Source organism: Nelumbo nucifera, chromosome 6 (assembly GCF_055504915.1).
Source record: "Nelumbo nucifera cultivar China Antique chromosome 6, China Antique-T2T, whole genome shotgun sequence".
In the NCBI taxonomy this organism is placed as follows: Eukaryota; Viridiplantae; Streptophyta; class Magnoliopsida; order Proteales; family Nelumbonaceae; genus Nelumbo; species Nelumbo nucifera.
Window position 1 is genome coordinate 31,403,443 of NC_142654.1, and position 18,515 is coordinate 31,421,957.

At 34.4% G+C, this 18,515-nt stretch overlaps 1 protein-coding gene and 1 long non-coding RNA gene across 3 annotated transcripts; one reads left to right on the forward strand and one right to left on the reverse strand.

The window, feature by feature from the left end:
• Positions 1 to 3,955: 3,955 nt before the first annotated feature.
• Positions 3,956 to 7,302, reverse strand: LOC104598690 (uncharacterized). Its single transcript, XR_016077139.1, has 3 exons — positions 7,045 to 7,302; positions 6,273 to 6,321; positions 3,956 to 4,512 (listed from the first exon to the last, which is right to left on the reverse strand). It is a non-coding gene; the product is annotated as an uncharacterized LOC104598690 (long non-coding RNA).
• A 6,516-nt stretch (positions 7,303 to 13,818) lies between these two features.
• On the forward strand, positions 13,819 to 16,616 carry LOC104598416 (transcription factor KUA1-like). Of its 2 annotated transcripts, none has more exons than XM_010260460.3 (5): positions 13,819 to 14,122; positions 15,223 to 15,416; positions 15,529 to 15,588; positions 15,686 to 15,802; positions 16,145 to 16,616. In XM_010260460.3, exons 1-5 carry the CDS (start codon positions 13,849 to 13,851, stop codon positions 16,469 to 16,471), a joined length of 972 nt encoding a protein of 323 aa, XP_010258762.1. In that variant the 5' UTR covers positions 13,819 to 13,848; the 3' UTR covers positions 16,472 to 16,616. The 2 variants fall into 2 exon arrangements, with proteins under 2 accessions (XP_010258762.1, XP_010258761.1); XM_010260459.3 differs by having other exon boundaries at positions 13,821 to 14,122; positions 15,223 to 15,434.
• Positions 16,617 to 18,515: the final 1,899 nt, after the last annotated feature.

The following is an 18,515-nucleotide window of genomic DNA, read 5'->3' on the forward strand; positions in this document are numbered from 1 at the left end:
ATGAAAATATTTTTTATTTTATATACAAAAAACTAAGAATGATAAAAATTATTTATTATTATACATATAAAATAAAAAATATACATATAAAAAATGTTTTTTTTACATACAAAAAATAAGAATAATAAAAATTATTTACTATTATACATAAAAAATAAAAATTATTATATATATATGTATATAATTAAAAAAATATTTATTTATTATACTAGGCTCGATTAGAAAACGAGCCTATATACCAGGTTCGAGTTCGGCTCAAAGATCAATTTAAACTGAGTCGAATCAAGTTTTTCACGAGTTGAGCTCGAATAGATTGTGAGAAGCTCGGCCTGTGGCCATCCCTAATATATATGTAATATTTTATACATGAAAGACATAAGTCTGAAACCCTAGGTTAGGCAAAGCCTGGGCTTACTCTATAGCCTTTATCATAAGTGCAAAGCTTAGCCTGGGCCAGATCCATGATCACCCCTAGCTTAGGGTTTTCATTGGTAGCAATGGGTTTATCATTGTTTTTTTTCTTCTTTTTATTGAAAAAGAAAATGTAAATTTTCACTTCTTAAATAGATATTTGAACTGGGATGATGAGGTCATAACCTACAAAAGAGAAGTCAGAGAGCCCAATGTTCAAGTCAGTAATGTGGATGAGCTATCTAAGGTGATTTAAGGTTAATCAATGCCACTTACCCCCGTTGAGTTTTGGGATTTACCTTTATATAAGCAGAAATTCTTGTCTTGCTTATCTACACATGGTGAAAGTAAAAAATGCTTGTCTTGAGTTCAGCTCGGCAGGATGTGTTTCTATTGACCTAAGGTCAACTCGAAAAGATGCGTTCCTATCGAGCTGGTCTTCAATAGACGCCATCAAGAGACCTTGGATCGAATTGCAGTTAGTGGCATCCAAGGTGTTACAATGTCCTTGGATACTACCATGTGTTGGTGGTAAGTTTGACCCTCAACATTTTCATTCATCAGTCATTAGTGATCAGTGAAAGGCGTTGCTTTTTTTTCTTCCTAGCATTTTATATTCCCCGAAGGATTAATTCTCTCGGTAATATAAATGGAAACAAATATTCGATTATATAATCAAACTCAAATTCCATTGTTCAATTTAGATATCATTCAAGTTTTAAATATCAAATAGAATTTGAATCACTATTTTTATAATTGAATTTTGATATGGCCAAAGTCGACCACCAGTTAGAAACTAACAAGTGGCAGCATGCTAGGGGGAAAAGTTGTTAATTGACAAGTTGACCTGGTCCTAACGAGCTACGAGCTGATCTGGTCTTGACAAGCTACGAGTTGACCTAGTCTTGACGAGCTATGATTTGACTTAGTCGTGACGATCTACGAGCTGACTTGGTCTTAACGAACTGATCTCACACCAACTCATAACATGCACAAGCAACACATGGCCAAGTTGATTAGAACATCAATGCCAACTCACTCCATGCAGGTCCGTTGCCTACCATGTACACACAACAAGTCAACTAAAGGCGCATGCACGACAAGTGGATTGAGCTCCAACCACATGTGAGAGATGTATCGGCTCTTGGATGAAGCTCCTCTCCTATAAATAGGTGAATCCCCCATTCATTTGGACACAATTGAACATGGTAGTATGCTACTATGAACAAGGCATGCATGACACCTCGATACATGGAACGCTCTAGCTCCCCCTACGAGCTCTTCAGCTCATCGCATGGAGCTCACCAACTCCCCTACAAGCTCTCCAGCTCATCCCTACGAGCTCTTCATCTCATCGCATTGAGCCCTCCATCTGTCCAACTCATCCATTCAAGCTCTTCAGCTCATCGCATGGAGCTCACCAGCTCCCCCTACGAGCTCTCCAGCTCTCCTTGTGAGCTCACTAGCTCTCCTCACGAGCTCTCACCTCATCTCACAAAGCTCTCCAACTCACCTTATTTTCCCTTGGCGTTACTAACTTAACTGTCAGAGTCCACGCCCCTGGAATCACCCAGGCCCTCGGACATCTCTTATGGTTGTAGGTCTCTTCGCAGTCAAGGTGCCAAGACAAGGTGTTGAGCTGAGGTGACACCCTACTCTAGCAACTTTCCATCCTTGCCCTTGTGGTCAGTTTTAACCCTCATCAAATTCCAATTTGAATATGGTCTGGTTTGACTCAAATTTAAATAACTCATAGGCCTAGATAAGGGTATGGAGGATGGGCTAACCCAACCCAAAACCAAGGAAAATTAATCAAAATTTATAGGGTGGTATTGATTGTTCAAACCCCATCTTCCAAAATGGGCTATGTAACCAATAATCATGAAGGAAAACAGTGTATGGAATATTTTTGCATGCAATCATGATTGATTTTACACGTATGTAATCATAATAGATCCAAGCCCAATTATATCATCTACCCATTCTCACATTTATATAGGTGTTTTTAGGCAAATCTCTTAAAGTACCCCTAGGTTTTAGGAAATTGACTTATTCACCCTTAATGTTTAGAAATTTCCTTAAGCTCCCTTCAAATTTATTGACAATTGACTAAATCCCTCTGTTGTTAGCCTCTGTTAACAGAAAGATAGAAAAGAATAGTTTACCCTTCTTTATTATTTGAATTTTCAAAATGAAACATTTGAATAAACCTACAACAATTGAATAACACCTTTTTGGTCTTGATTTGACAATAACACTTTGTCGGTCTTCTCCTCATGGCATGCTTTCTCCATTGACAACGCTTTCCAACAATAGAGATGTCTAACAAAACCATCTACAACCTAAAAACGATCATCTCCCTTCTCTATTTCTCCAAAGACCTCTAAACAAGTGAATAGGAGGGATCATCTCCCACCCAAAAACTAGATTTTGAGGATGCCATCTTTAACTCTAGTTAACTCCATGTCCATCTACTTAAATATTACAAGAAACAATGGAGAAAATTTATAAACTTCTCTACATGTATATATTACAGCTGCATGCATGAATAAAAAGGATTCTTTCAAAATTTAGGACAAAATTAAAGATGGAAAGGAACTGAAAAAATAGGTAATTTCTACAATGCAGATTTAAATATGGATCAGGCTGAACTCCCTACATACATCGAAATTGATTTACTTCCACATACAACACAGGATCTTTTGTTAGTTTGAATGCAGGCACCAATGAGATTCATGACATGAAGATAGTTCTTAGGCATCAAGATCAGCAGTTGGAATGCTGGCAGCCTTATCAAGAATACGGCTATTCAACTTTCGTTTATTGCTCTTGTAAGTCTAGCATACTTACACAATTTTTAGATCCTTTTTTTTACCTTGCTTGTTGCTTGCAGTAGAAGAAAACAATCTATAGAATATATGTGAAACACATAGCATGAAACAAAGAACAAATCCGTTGGTTTTAGAGCAATAACTCAAAGTAGAAGACCCAACCTGACACATTTCCCCACCTGCAAACAACATCCTTTGCTATCACAAAGTTGCAATCTAAGTTCCAAATTTTCACGATGGTCCAAATGTTTAGAAATTCCCTTTTGTGTTCTCGACCTTCAACCGAATAAATGTTGAAGGCCATGTTCTTGTCCCCAAGGTGGATGTTGAGTTTTATTTTGAAAATTTAAAGAATAATGAAGGGCAAAATTGATCACAAAAGGTAATATTGGGTTTTATAAACATTCTATATACCATGGTGTAACATGTGAATGGATTGTGATGACACGCTAACAGACACTAACAGCAGGGGAGGATTTAGTCAATTGCCAAAAACTTGAGGGTACTCTAAGGAAATTACCAAATAATACGGGTAGAATTAATCAATTTCCAAAAACTTATGAGTATTTTAAGAATTTTACTCTTTTTTTGTAAATATATATTACTAGTAAGTGGGCACGTGCATTGCACATGTGTCATGATAATGATTAAAGTATGAAAAATTAAAAAGAAATTGTAAAAAAAATTCAATTGATTCTATAATTGGGAGATTCTAGAAAAAATAACCAAACTTCATAGAAAATAAAGGAGTAGATGAGAAGGTGTATACCAGGGAAAAAGGAAAAAAGAAAGAAACCACAACTTAGATTACAGGCAGAGTTCTTCCACTATACAAACAATCCCTTTGGGCTTAGCTAGACCATTAGCTAAAGAGTTCAGCCCTCTTCAGATCCAAAATAGATAAGTGTTCTTCCAGTGAAATAAATCCATAGACTCATTCAGGTAATGAGACAGCATCCAAGAGCCATAATCTTTTTCCCTAGCCATTTAATGGTATTAGAAGAAACCCATGCTTTTTGCAATTTCAATCCCTGTTACAGCAGCCAAAACCTCAGCCTTTGAGGAATCTGTAATACCAATTGGGCCACTGAAATCCCAACCCATGTTGGCATCCCTTTCCCTGATCCCTCCCCCCAATACCAGCAACACCATGGCTCCCCAAAGCACTTCCTTTGAAGTTTAATTTCAGCACCCCCACCTGACTTGAGCCAAACACCCAGGGAATAGAAGAACTCATAGGGGAAGAAATAAAAATGTCCACCAACTTTATCTGCAGATCATTCAAATAGATACCAGTGAGGAACTTCATTATTTACCACCCACAGGTTGCAATGTTGCATAAAGAAAAAATATAGGCAAGCACATCATCAAGAGATCGCCTTGTTCTCAAACATGTGATTGTTCCTTTCCACCCAGACACCAAACAAAACAGCATGAGAAACTGTGGCCAATCCCCTCTTTCCAAGTCTCTACTTTGTCATTGCACATGCACATGAGGCTCAGACAACTGAGAAATAAAATGACCATACACAGACACATGCACACATACAGGAGTTCCATTTATAAATGAAATATACAGTCATGGCGTTGCTTATGGATTACAATATCCGTTTGGCATATTATCATGATACAAAGAAAAAAAAAAGAAAAGAAAAGAAATTTAAGGATAAAATCAAACAAAGAAGCAGAAAACCATCATCTATCCATACATATTGACGTTCAGGTGTCAATCTCAATTCTCATGCATAACAGATCAACTCATTCTTGTTCAAATTAAATGTTCATTCGTAATTTCACACACATCCCAAGTATATTTGGGGGGAGGGGGTGGGGCTTGCCCTTGTTAATATCCCCATTTGTATAGTTAGTAGTAAGTGGAGGCAGAATTAAAAACAGTAAAGTGGGTCCTTGGCCCCCTCAAAACTTGAACTGAGATGTTAAGGATCACTCTCTAATACTACTACAACTCCCAAAACAAAAAGTTTATTTTTTCTTTAAAAATATCTGTAATAAATCCAAACCTTCTCATCTCATTTTTCTCAAAACCCTATTTGTACTCCCAAAACAAAAAGTTTATTCTTTCCACTTTGTTTTTTTTAACTTTCTTTTATTTTGTTTTTTATTTTCTTACAATTAAAAAATTAACCTGTAACCAATTTGCTCCATTACATGTGGGTCACACTGATTGGATGATATGTCATCTGAGGGACCGGGTAGTCAGCCTAGTATTACTTACAAGAGGTTGCTATCAATTCCAAGTTCTAAATATCCTAATAATTCTAATATACAGTAGGTCCAACCGTCCAAGTAGTAATCATGGCATGCAGAGGAGAGACACCAGAGCAAACACAAATAGGTAATGGGAGATCAGACTCCCAAAAGCCAGATGATTAGTGGAAAAACGTGCCATGGAAAACAAGATATGACACAATGCAACGTGTGCACTTTAAAATAATTTTTTCCATAAAAAAAAAGAAAAAGAAACTCTCAGACCATGACTACTAAAAGTCACCATTATGTTTAACACGTTGAGACGAAAAAAACCAAATAGTGAAACTCTTTCTTTGGGGGAGGGGAAGGGAAAGGGAGCTCCCTCAATGGGCAAAGAAAAGACATAAACTTCAAACTTCAGAGCATTGAACCAGTGCAAAATCCATGGAGATGAGAGGAAATTAAGGAGTGTTCAACAACATGTTGATTTTGTTTTTGAAGACAAAAACTACCAATCAGCAAAATTATATTGTTTTTACCGATATGGCAGTTATTTTTGTTTTCAAAAACAAAACCAACCATATTGTCAAACACCCCCTAAAGCAGCAGGATAAATTAACAAATTTCTGACTTAATTTCCACTACTATTCTCTCTAGCCATGTGTCCACCTTCCGCAGTAGATGGTCTGCTTCTGAAGTGCAATTGATTCATAGTACCAACATAGAGTTGGCAACCAGGTAGGCATTTAAAGAACCAAACAAATGAAGAGAACAAACTAACGGACAAGTCATTGTTGTATACAAGAAGGAGATCCATACCAAACTTTTGTCATAAATTGCATCTTTGGAAGCTCGAAACGATACCTATCTGCCAAAAAAAGACCAACATTAATAAGGCTACTTGTCAAGTTGTCGTAAACTGAATCAATTTTCTTCTCTCCTGACGATTACTAAACATTAAACCTATTATAAAAGATAACAGAATTAAATCATGTTCTGGGATAAATGATTAACTTATCATTTTGTAGCTAAACCAGGATAGATCTTGCTTGATTTCCAAATTGATCTGGTTCACATTTTTCCCTTTTTTTTATTTAGGTGAAGTTTTTTTTTCATGAATAAAGAATCATGATTTATTTATTTATTTAGGTGAAGTTAAGAACGAAATGTCAATGTTTGGACATTTAAAATAACCTTGTAGGCAATCCGTCTATGTTTTAGAGGGGTGAGTGGCTTCAATAAATCCCAGAGAGTAATCTCAAAAATTCTTTTTTTTTTCCAATTCCCAATCAAAGAGATCGGATTAAACAACTAACTTCCCTACAAATTTATAAGAATCTCAAACTGAAGAATTTACAGGAATTTCTAACTTAATCTTCATAATTTTAGCAAAGCGCAAGAGACAAGCTGAGTAAGTATCTCAAGTTATTCCACAACGAATAGGTCAAGGGCACTTAAAACCCTAAAAGTTAAGACTTTTCAATCAAAATTCAATAAAATTAATGAAATGTAACAAGAAATAGAAACTAAAACCCTAATTAATAAAAAGAAATAGATATGCCGGGCAATCTGATATCGATTTTAGAAGTACCGCCTTCATAAGGAGTGCAGTACCGGCCGGTGATGGTTCCTGAGAGATGAGAGAGATCGCTTCCAAGGAGCATTATGTTGACCCCAAAGATAGTTGTGTCCCTGTTGCAATCCACCAATTATTTCTGTAACCGCGAAAAGTCCACCATCTTCAACCGATTGCGTAAGACGAAAATGATAAGGAACCCACTTCGGAATTCTCTTGCAACGTTGTCTTCTACCGAAACGAAAGATAAACACGACCTCAGACGCTCAGGGGTATAAAAATCATTTTATTATACTTTTAATGTCAGCTTTAATAGCTATTAAAATATTTATATTTGATTTACTCCATTCTAAAATTTAACTTTAATTATTACTTTTCACTTTATTTAATCTTCTATCAATTAAGTTTTATATTTAATTTATTAATTCTCATTTTCTTTTATTAAATCTTATATTTTAAGTTATTTTTCATTAATAAATGATATTAGTTATATTTATGATAATATTTTTAATAATATAAATTCATATATTTTAAAACTGATTCAAAAACAAAACCATATCCCCGATGGTGGTTAAACAATTCAACCATCTAAATCAAATTGATCAATGTATTAAGTCATAGTTGGGTAATAAAACTTTTAAAATAGAAATAAATATAGAAAATTACAAAAATGTAGAAAAAATTAAATAGATTTATGATATTTTTATTAATCAAATTAAAAAAAAATGTAATAAACAAGAATTATTTTTATTGATAATGAAAACTAAATACATAATTTAGATTTGATCAAAAGTGAAATTATTTTACTGTTTGGCAAAGATCAATATTTCAACTTTTGGGTCAAATGTGTTAACATATAATGTCATAAATAAATAATAAAAATTAATAACATATAAAAAATACATAAATTTTGCAAAAACATATTCAATCACATGTATAATATCATATAATTATCATATTAAACAAAAAGTAAGTGTAACATATTAAAACTATTTTTACACAGAAACATAAAAAAAAATATAAAAAATATTAAACACATCTATAATTCTATATTTACACTACTATTAAAAATATGAATAAAATTGTGAAACTTTATTTTGAGTAAAATACTCAATTTTGAATTTAGTCCCTATTTAATTATGAGTTTTAAATCGTAAATTGAATTATTACTTTTCACCTTGTTCAATTCCCTTTATTTAAATCTTACATTTCTTTGATAAATGAACAAAAAAGAAGATACACCAAAATGATAAAACATTACAAGAAGAAGAATCTAGCCAAGTAGGTAGCCCTGTCAATGATATTTAAAACTTCAAAACTTGATTCGATTATTTCATATTTGGATGAGGTGTTTATGTAATCAGATTTAGATTTTGTAATCTGCATCCGATTAATAAATAAAAATAAAAATAAAAATCGTAAATTGAATTATTACTTTTCACCTCGTTCAATTCCCTTTATTTAAATCTTACATTTCTTTGATAAATGAACAAAAAAAAAGATACACCAAAATGATAAAACATTACAAGAAGAAGAATTTAGCCAAGTAGGTAGCCCTGTCAATGATATTTAAAACTTCAAAACTTGATTCGATTATTACATATTTGGATGAGGTGCTTATGTAATCAAATTTGGATTTTGTAATATGCATCCGATTAATAAATAAAAATAAAAATAAATACATATTTATTAAAATTTTTAGATACATTATTACTACCATCATTATCATCTAGAATTACCACATTCAAAGCACATCATGCTTAATAGTACATTTAAAAGTTTGATCAACGAAAAACATCATTTATTTATTTGATGAATTTTCTTAATGTATGCCTTAGTACAAGCTTTTATTGGGTAAAAATAGTATGTGGGAGCACTGTTCATTATACATGATACAAGAATAAACTGTGACTATATAAAAGAGAAAAAGAAACAAAACAAAACAAATCCCCGGTACAATGAAATGGGATTAAGAATGAATTGGCATGCATGCCACTTTAAGAAGAATGGTAGATGAGTTACCCCATTGTGTAACGCATGAATAGAAAACAAAACAAAACTGTACAAGGCCTTAAGACTCGGGAGTTAAGATCAGAATTGCATTCCTCTTGGGACCATCCAGAAACAGATGTCTAGCATTTCTGTTTGTTTTTTTCAGTTATTCATAAAAAGCAATTTATGATGCCGGAAGAGATTTGACCAATCAAACCCTGGGATAAATAATTGAATACCACCTTATGATACCGGATGATTTGTTTTATGGTACAATGTCTTCCCCAGGCCCCAGGTTCCTTATCTCTCCCTACCTTCTTTCTCTTCACGCCTCCCCAAAAGTTATTCTTCTCTTCTTCCAACGTCTCTCTCTCCAAACCCAGTGAAGGTGATACTTCTAATTTTCAAAGTAATTACCCAATACAGTGGCTTCTGTAATCCCTGTGACAGAAAGGTACTTAAGGTTTGCATAAAACTTGTATTGAAAATCATATCCAACCAAATTAATATTTCAGTTAATCAATTACTGCTCATTTCATTAAGAAAAATTCATACACTACTAAAGCTGCATAATGATTTTATCCTGGGATGCAAGCAGCTTAATAGGGGTGTTCATCGTATGCTTCAAATTGCAAAATTGAATTTCAGATTTGTGAGGGGAGTACAGTCTACTTATCCCTAGAAGAGGAAGAGAAATACAGCTCGCTCCTCAATAGATTAGAAATAAAAGAGGGGCTGAGGGGGAGAGGATTCTATACGATTACAATGAAAGAGAAAACTGCTACAATATTAGTTTATTACAACCTCTCTTATAAGACAACCATTGAACTGATGTAGTGCCGAATGCGCTGTGGTGGTCCACTGACAGAAGGTCGACGATAGGCTTAGCATCATTTTCAACAACTGTGTAATTAGAGAGGCTCACGTTGAGGACCATCTTTAATCCTTCAAAGAGTTGGAGACTCAGTACTGAGAGTAGTGTAGTGAGGGTAGGAGACTCAATTCTAAGAGAGAGACAACTCAAATAGCCCAGAAATGCTTCAGTGATGGAATCGCTCTGAGAAGAAGAGCGTTCAGATTGTAAAATAACCTTGTAGCTAGGCAGAAGTAGATAGATTCCCAGAGGCCGTGAGAGCCCCAAATGAGCTTATAATCAATGAATTAAATTAATATAATAATTATCTGTAAGAAAGATGAGATTAATCATCCACTAATCCCTTTTATTTTATTATTACCTCAAATATTTGTTTAACTTCCAAATTCCTTTTTAAGATCAATACTTTTACTACAGTATATTTTTGGTATTTTAGGAAAACAACTCCTTTGTTTATTTTTGCATTCTCATCCATACACCTTGAAAATTTAATCAAAACATTACAACAAAAAATGAACACAAATTAATGACAAATCCACATCTAAAAAATTTCTATATCCATTTTTAAATTATGAATACTTAGGATCCGTTTGATTTGCAGGAATTAGGGGTCTGGATTCGGAATCGAAATGGGCTATTCTGATTCCAATTATTTGATTGGGCGGAATCGGAATTCCATTCTCATTCCTCTAGAATGGCATTCCCCCATTTGAGGAAATGACCATTCATTGCCCCTCCCTTGGGAATGAAATCTCATTTCTGTTGATTTTAATTTTCATTCATATTCTTGTCTGAACCAAACAGACTATGGGAATGGACTATTCCAATTCCGATTTCAACTTTGAACCAAACGGACCCTTAAATCATTTTTTACCACTACTCAATGAAAAAAAAAAAAGTCTTACTACTTCGACCCATGTCTTTTTTTGTCTATCTCCGGACCCTTCTACAAGTGTTCTAGATGTTCTTTTATGCAATTCTAAGATTATCCATGATCTTTTATTATATTTTATATCAAACACCATGTTGCATTAACACTTGAATAGCATAAGAGAATCTAACATATAGCAACTTATATAATTGTGTGATACCATTTTAATTTCTTGATTTGTACGTTTATGATCTACCAAAATGAGTCATTTTCTTAAAATTTTTGCAACTTGAAATTCAATGGTAAAGTCACAAAATTGACAAATCATAAAGGATTTTACTTGCCAATAGTTTGGTGCTTTGGCATGGTAAATCAAGTTGTAATCGTTTTTACCATGCTTATTGTGTTTTTAGTCCTCCTCTTTCTGTCTTTGCATTACTTCATATATAGGAATTAAAATTTGTAATACTTAATTAAAAACAAAGGCTGCATTGGAAAAGAGTGCAAATTCTGTACAACAAATTTGAAGAGTGCAAATCCTTATATATTGTATTATTTTGTATGCATTTATATTGTACATATTTGTATTTGTACTCTTTCCAAAGTGAGCCATAGTATTAAAACTGAATAAAACATTTTTAACAAAATGCCCATTAAATGTGTAATTCTCATGATGCATGACTGATAAAAGCAAAATTGGCTGCCTTGAGTTCACTATTTCTTACAACTTTACTTTTGTTAAGGCTCTCTTTGATTGCAGTGCAAATCTGAACTAGAAACAAAATATGCAACGAATTTAGCTAGTTTTGCATTTATTTGTTTATAATTATGATTTGCACTCTTTTTAATACAAAATTTGTTTTTTTTTTTTTTTTTTTTTGTCTCATTTGCACTTATTGACAGTATAAATTTTGCATCCCAAAAACTGATGCAAAATTTACACCCAATTTTAGGGTTGTCAAATCGTTGGGATTGGTTACCGATTATTAATATAGACAAAACCATATACCCTAGAACCATCTCAATTATTAATCAGGATAACCAGGTCTGATGTGTTGAAATTGTGGGTATATACTTTTATAAATGCTCCACATCAACGCCATATAGGCATACACCTACCTTTTCGGTTTGGTTGGGATATTTATTAAAACCGAATCTGAATTGATTCGGAACAAGTAAGAACCAAAACCGGATCAATTATTAATCAGGACAAAATCAGAGAACCAAAACAAATATAATAGATTTGGTTTTCTACCTTCTTCATACTTCAATGATCTCTCACGTAAAGTGTGGAACACATCATCTTGTTTTCTAGCTACATTACTCCCAAACAAATAGACCTTCTCTTATACTTCCATTCTTTTTCATATAAGGTGAGAACCACATCATTTCACTTTTCACAAACAAACAAAACAAAATCAAATCTAAAATAAATTAAAAATAAACCAGAATTTACACTCAGCTTATTTGCATTCCCATGCTTTAATCAACACGAGACAAGTTATATTTCATTCACATCTTAGCAAGAATGCTTATCCTATAGGTAGCCCATTAGGTACCACCATACTACAGATATCGCCAATGATATTGTCAAAACCATGAATAATTTTACTGATGAAGAATGCGATCAGTTTGTAATCTATATTGAAGAGTTTTATGAAAAAGAAAATCAATGCAATTAAATTAGTTAGTGAAGTCCAACTGTCCAAGCTTGGATCATCAGTTGAATGGTTTAGAAAATAAGATAGTTTTCATTAAATGATAAAACGGTCCATTTATCAGAATTTTTAGCTTCTTAATCATATTCTTGTCCTTGTCTGTAAAAAAAATAAAAATAAACACCAGAACTCATTGTATAAGCCATCATTCGCCTCTACCAATGCCAACAATCTTCGTTTAAGTGTTTAACTATCACTTAACTATAATCAAGGTACAAATTACACAATAACATGCATAAGGATGTGTAGTTGTCTATGTCATGGTTTTCAAAACTGGACCGGATTGAATGGTCAGGTTAGAAAATTTGGGAATTGGTTCTGTTTTATCCTGTAACTATTATTTTGCCAAAAACTATTAATTTGGTCAGAAAACCGTTGATTCGGACAGATAAATTATTCAAACCGTTCAATGGTTTTAGTTATTTTTATTTTTTTAATTTTTTAAATTTTTTTTTATCAAAACAAGCCATCTATTCAGTTTAAACAGTCAGACCATTCAACCTAAAAACCGGACCCCTGACTGATTAGGTTTTAAAAACCTTGGTCTGTATTTTCAAACCCACTAATACATTTATTAAATACTGAGAGTTAAAACATTTGGCTTTCTAAAGGTTAATATCCTTTAATTTCTAGAGGAATTCAGATCTGTGCCCCACAAGTATATCTCCGTCTGTGTATTAGAAATATCTCTCAATGTTAATATCATCATTTATATATTTCCAATATACAGATGTGAAATCTTTCTAGAGATGTCCAGACTCGATTCTTAAAACTTAAAAAATTGATGGAATTGTATCGTCACTTTGAATCGCGTGATATCGATAATTTGAACCCAGTTCACCAGTTGGATAATTGGGTGGATCAAATAATTCGGCCCATCTGCCTGCTCTTGATTCTTGATCCATCGAAATATCAATGAATGATTGGATATATATGGTCCTAAACTCTTAATCAAATGGGTATATAGGGATGATTGGATAAAGGATACAGATAAAGATAAAGATAAAACCTTAAGATGATCCTTCATGTACACATCAAGATAAATAAGAAAACCTTAAAAATAGTTAAAATTTTATATAATTAAAATGTTTAAAAATCTAAAAAGCTAAAGAAAAGGAAAAGAGAAAGAGAAGGAGAAAAAATAGAAAAAACAAGTGGACATGAAATTAAAAGATTAAAACAACTCAATCACATAATTGAACACGCTTATTTAGGTAATCCGCCTGAAGGGCGTTACGTCATATTTGGTCAAGATCCCGTAACCATAATGGCAATTGCGGAAATAGAAACCTTTTTTCTAGGGTCTCTGTTCTGGGATTTTTTTTTTCTCTTTATTCTCGTCTATAAAAACCATAAATCGGGGGATGTGGAAGAGAGATGGGTGGAATTTCTCAAGAGTGAGAATGGCGAAAGAAACCGTGAGAAAGTGTTCCCATTGTGGAAACAATGGACACAACTCCAGAACATGTAACGAAAAGTTCGGTTTGAAGCTTTTTGGTGTAAGAATTTCTAAGGACAAGCACATGAAGAAGAGCTTGAGCATGGGAAATTTACAATCATGCACGGTTGAGCATAATTCCGGTGATCCTGGTTATCTATCCGATGGACCTGTTCAAGCGAGAAGAGAGAGGAAGAAAGGTTATCAATTGCTTCTTTTTCTCTGTCCTGGGCCATTCTGTATTCTTTTTGTTGTTTTCTTGTTTGACGGGTCGACGTGGATGTTTGTATTTTCTGTATTGATGTTCTGTTTTTGTTTGCATTCTCTTCCCTTTTTTCTTTCTGTTTGTTTTCTTTTCGCTGATTGATATTTGTTACTTGAATAGGTTTTTGGTTCGTTTTTGTAATTGATGGATGAATTGGTTTTGCTAATTATAGCTTGTGTTTTAGTCTCCTGGGTGTTTTTTTTTTTTTTTTTGATTCATGAACTTTGTTTGTATAATTTGATCATGGGTTTGGATGATTTTTTATATGGGTCAGTTGGGTGTCTCTTGGGTAAACAATTTTTACTTGTTTACATATTTTTTTGTTCGAATTTGTAGATGATAGCTACGTAAATCAGGTATTTGTCTTCTATTTTATTTGAATTTGGAGTTTGAGACAGATTATCTGATGGTCTATGAAAACCTCTGTTTCTCTTAATTGTGGCAATGCTTATCGGCTGTTCTTTCTTTGATACAAAGGAATTTCGAGTCCTCTCTTATTTTTGTGTGTGATGTTTCTACGAACTCTCAACCATGCAACATTGCCAATAAATTTCGAATGGATTAATTCTTTCATCAGTTTGCATGGCGTGTTTCTTTGTCCTATCTCGTTGTCTGTTTGATCCTTGGATTAAGCAACAATGGCAATCCTTAGATTTTCTCATCAAAAAAGACTTTCAAAACTTTTCCATCTTGATTACCAAAATTTAGTTCTGACTGTTTCTATGCCTCCATGTAATTCAGAAACCTCCCTTTGATTTCTGCAAATTTTTAAGCTTTGGAAATGCAATGATGATTCTCATGCTTGAGTCCCCTTGCTCAAATCCTTCCTCTGTTTGAACATTGACAGGAAGTGCATATGTAGTATGTTTTTTCCAATTTCCAATCTGAAATATTTAAGTATGTTTTTCAATTCAAGGGAATATCTACAGATGTTTGATCTCTAACAAACTTTCCTACTTAATATTGATTGGGCTTGAAGAACTCCATTTTTTTTCACGAATATGTTTTAAAGTTTTTCTTTCTTCCTTCCCTCAGGGATCCCATGGACTGAAGAAGAGCACAGAACTTTTCTAGCCGGCCTGGAGAGTCTCGGCAAGGGGGACTGGAGAGGTATTTCGAGGAACTTTGTGCCGTCTCGAACTCCAACACAGGTAGCTAGTCATGCACAGAAGTATTTCCTTAGGCAGGCTACCTCCAATAGGAAGAAGCGCAGATCAAGTCTATTCGATGTAACCATCCAAAGACCTGTAATTTCCTCATCTCTTCATTATAATGATCCTTCTATGAAGCTCCAAATGTGTCTTTTTCTTTCCCCATCTAACCAGGGTATTAAATTTATAGGACCCAAGTCATACTGCCCCAGATTTACCACTCAAGCCAATTATCCAATTCCCTGAACAGGTTTGCAATGATCATTTCCCTAGAAGTGAACAGAATTAAAATGAAGATTAGGCCACAGTACTTTGCCTAATATCATATAATTGGTGGATACCTACAGGCTGGTACCTCAGCTCAGATTGCAAAACAAGTAGCAGTTCGAGGCTTGGAAGGTCCCACAGTTGTGCCCGTGTCTGCAACCTGCACTGCTCCTGACTTTGTTGGAATGCCACACATGGTAATAAATCATTCACTTCTCTGCAGTTTGTTCAATTTTGAAGGACTACAGTGCTAAGAGCCAGTGGATCTAAGACCATTGGAGGATGGATTGAATGTTCAACCAATTGATATTAGAACTAATCACATTAGCTAGCCAGATTGGCCACCAGAACCAAATTGATTGAGATGAGTTCATTTCATCCTAGAGGAGTTTTATGGTTCCTGAAAATTATCTAAATTAGCCTTTTATATCTGTACTCATAAAACTGAATGGGCAAGATTATATGACTGATCATTTCTACATTGCTGCTCCTATGCCTTTGGTCCAATTGATAATATTAACCTTTATTTTTTATTACAGGGAGGAATTTCCTGTGGTAAACTGACAAATCCTGCAGCAACAACTGATCTTCCAACTGCATCATTCATCCCGGCAGTGAATCATCCCATCCTGGATTATGGTTATCTTCCTAAAGCATGCACCACCCTGGCTAGTACGGCAATTTCCCTTGAGTCAGCCTTCAACCTGTGTCCTCAACCGGTCATGCAATGTGCATCTCAAGCAGCTCCAGGAACTTCTGCTGTGAACACTGACTTGGAGTTGGCCATCGGCCCACCTCAAGCACACAACCAGACCAATTTGTCATCTCAGACATCCAACCTGAGTGGGGCTATTCGAGTGGTCTGAATTATTTTGGGTGGACAAGTATCTCAGATTGGATATTTTGGTTTGATTGTTTGAACCTAGAAATAAAGAGTTCAGACAGTTTATAGTTTCCTTTTGTTTCATGTTACAATCTAATTAACTAAACCTTCAGCACAGTCCCATGGCACAGAATGCTTCCATTAATTTGTATGTGCTCATCTAGAAGACCTTGTGGCATCCAAAAAAATCATCATAAAGAGAATATCCCAGCAAGATACAAGATAGCAATGGAGGAGGGAAGGTCTCTTTGTTGAATGACTGGAATCATCTAAGGAAACAGATTTTGGAGAAACAGTATCCTACATGGCGCACACTGTGTGGAAGGAGCATTTCAATTTGCAAGACATCTATTTTTAATGGTTACTATATAAAGTTATGGATTCTGAGTCTCATAAGAGGCATGGAGGTGGAAAGAACGGGACTTGTTCAATGGGGATTCAAGCTTTGCAGCCCTGGGCTGCCCTATGGAGATCATATGCCTTGATCATCAGGATTTAGATTGAACCATTGTACTTAGATGGGCTGAAGCTAGTCTATGATTAAGAGCTTCTGAGGCTCTGTATATTGGTTCTCTAATCTAAAAAGACATGATCAGGCTATGGGAGAGAAATTCATCAGCCAGATGGCCAACCCAGTAAACCGAAGTCTTAACCAAGTCTGGCGCATGTTTCAAACCCCAATGCAGCCCATGAAAATTATTTCAAGCCAGGTCCAGACCCAGATCGATATAAAAACTGATTAGCAACTAAAGATCGACTTATTAATACTGAAGGCTGGTAAAAGAAACTTTATTTGATTTATAGAGATGACAGAGCAATTCATGATTCTGATGAATATGGCATCAAGTCATAGAATGGCAATGTAAACAATTTTCTCAAATAAATGCATCTACATATGATATGTTCACTCTCATCGAGATATCACATTGCACAAATTTTACTGCAAAAAAGCAAAACCATCTCTGGAAATTAGTTCTCTTGAACTGCACTCACAGTATGTAGGAACAACGCCACTGCAAAAGTTTTTTACATAAAAAGTCAGACCCTTTTCTAACTGGTATAATTCTCTTGAGATCATGGATTCCTGCCTTCCACATATGCCACAGTGGTCTGTATTCTATGGGAAGCTTTATATTTTGCATCCATGGCATTCTGATTAGTTTTATCAGTTTAGGCTCCATTTGGGAAGACTGCAAACACAAATCTAGGGCCTGTGTATGAACCGTGCATTATTTGCATTCTTCCCAAACGGACCCTAAGATCAAAAAGAAGGATCTCTCTTTTTTATTGCCTGGTTCAATGAAAAAGAAATTGGATGTGATTCAGTATTATTTTATGTCAATAGCATGTTTTGGTTTTGTGAAGAGGTTCTATAATATGAAAAATTGGGGCTTTAGTCGCTTTTAGGTTATGTTGTCCAACATGCATGTCTTTTTCTTAATTGCGACATCAGCAAGATACAAGAGAGTTCTCTGATGTATGTTTTCTTAAAATAAAAATAAAGTGAAAATAATTTCAGTTTCTTTTATTTGTCTTTATTTTTAATGGGCAAAGGAACAAATTTATTAAACAAGGGAAAATTTTCCGTAAGTACCCTGTACTTTAGGCCAAGTGCCAATTTAGTATTCTAACTTTAAAAAGCGACAATCTAATACCTGAATTTTTATTTTGCAATGATCTAGTATCTACCGTTAATGGGCCGCCAGTTATGTATATCACGTGACCTTATATGTAATTTAAGACTTTTAAAAATGTCAAAATTACCCTTAAATACTATTCATCTTCTTTCTCAAGAAAATAAAAGAGAGACAAATAGTTGCTTCAAGCTCTAACAGACCTCCCAACACCGGACAGCAAGCATTTTCCACAGGGTTCTCTAATCCAACGTGCACTAACCTGCCTAGAGCATCCAAGCATAAAGAGTGAAACCAAGGTTCAAAGTTTGGTTACATATCAGCCTGTATCGGCCGATATGTATCATTCTGGGACCCTTCTGGTACGCCCTAACAATGGGTGTATCAGGGATC

Bases quoted from the DNA above. Each gene is read 5' to 3' on its own strand.
- LOC104598416 (XM_010260459.3), top strand. From the start codon at position 13,849: ATGTGGAAGAGAGATGGGTGGAATTTCTCAAGAGTGAGAATGGCGAAA. The intron at 15,435-15,528 runs GTAATTTCCTCA...TTAAATTTATAG, and splicing joins ATGTAACCATCCAAAGACCT to GACCCAAGTCATACTGCCCC. The intron at 15,803-16,144 runs GTAATAAATCAT...TTTTTATTACAG, and splicing joins TTGTTGGAATGCCACACATG to GGAGGAATTTCCTGTGGTAA.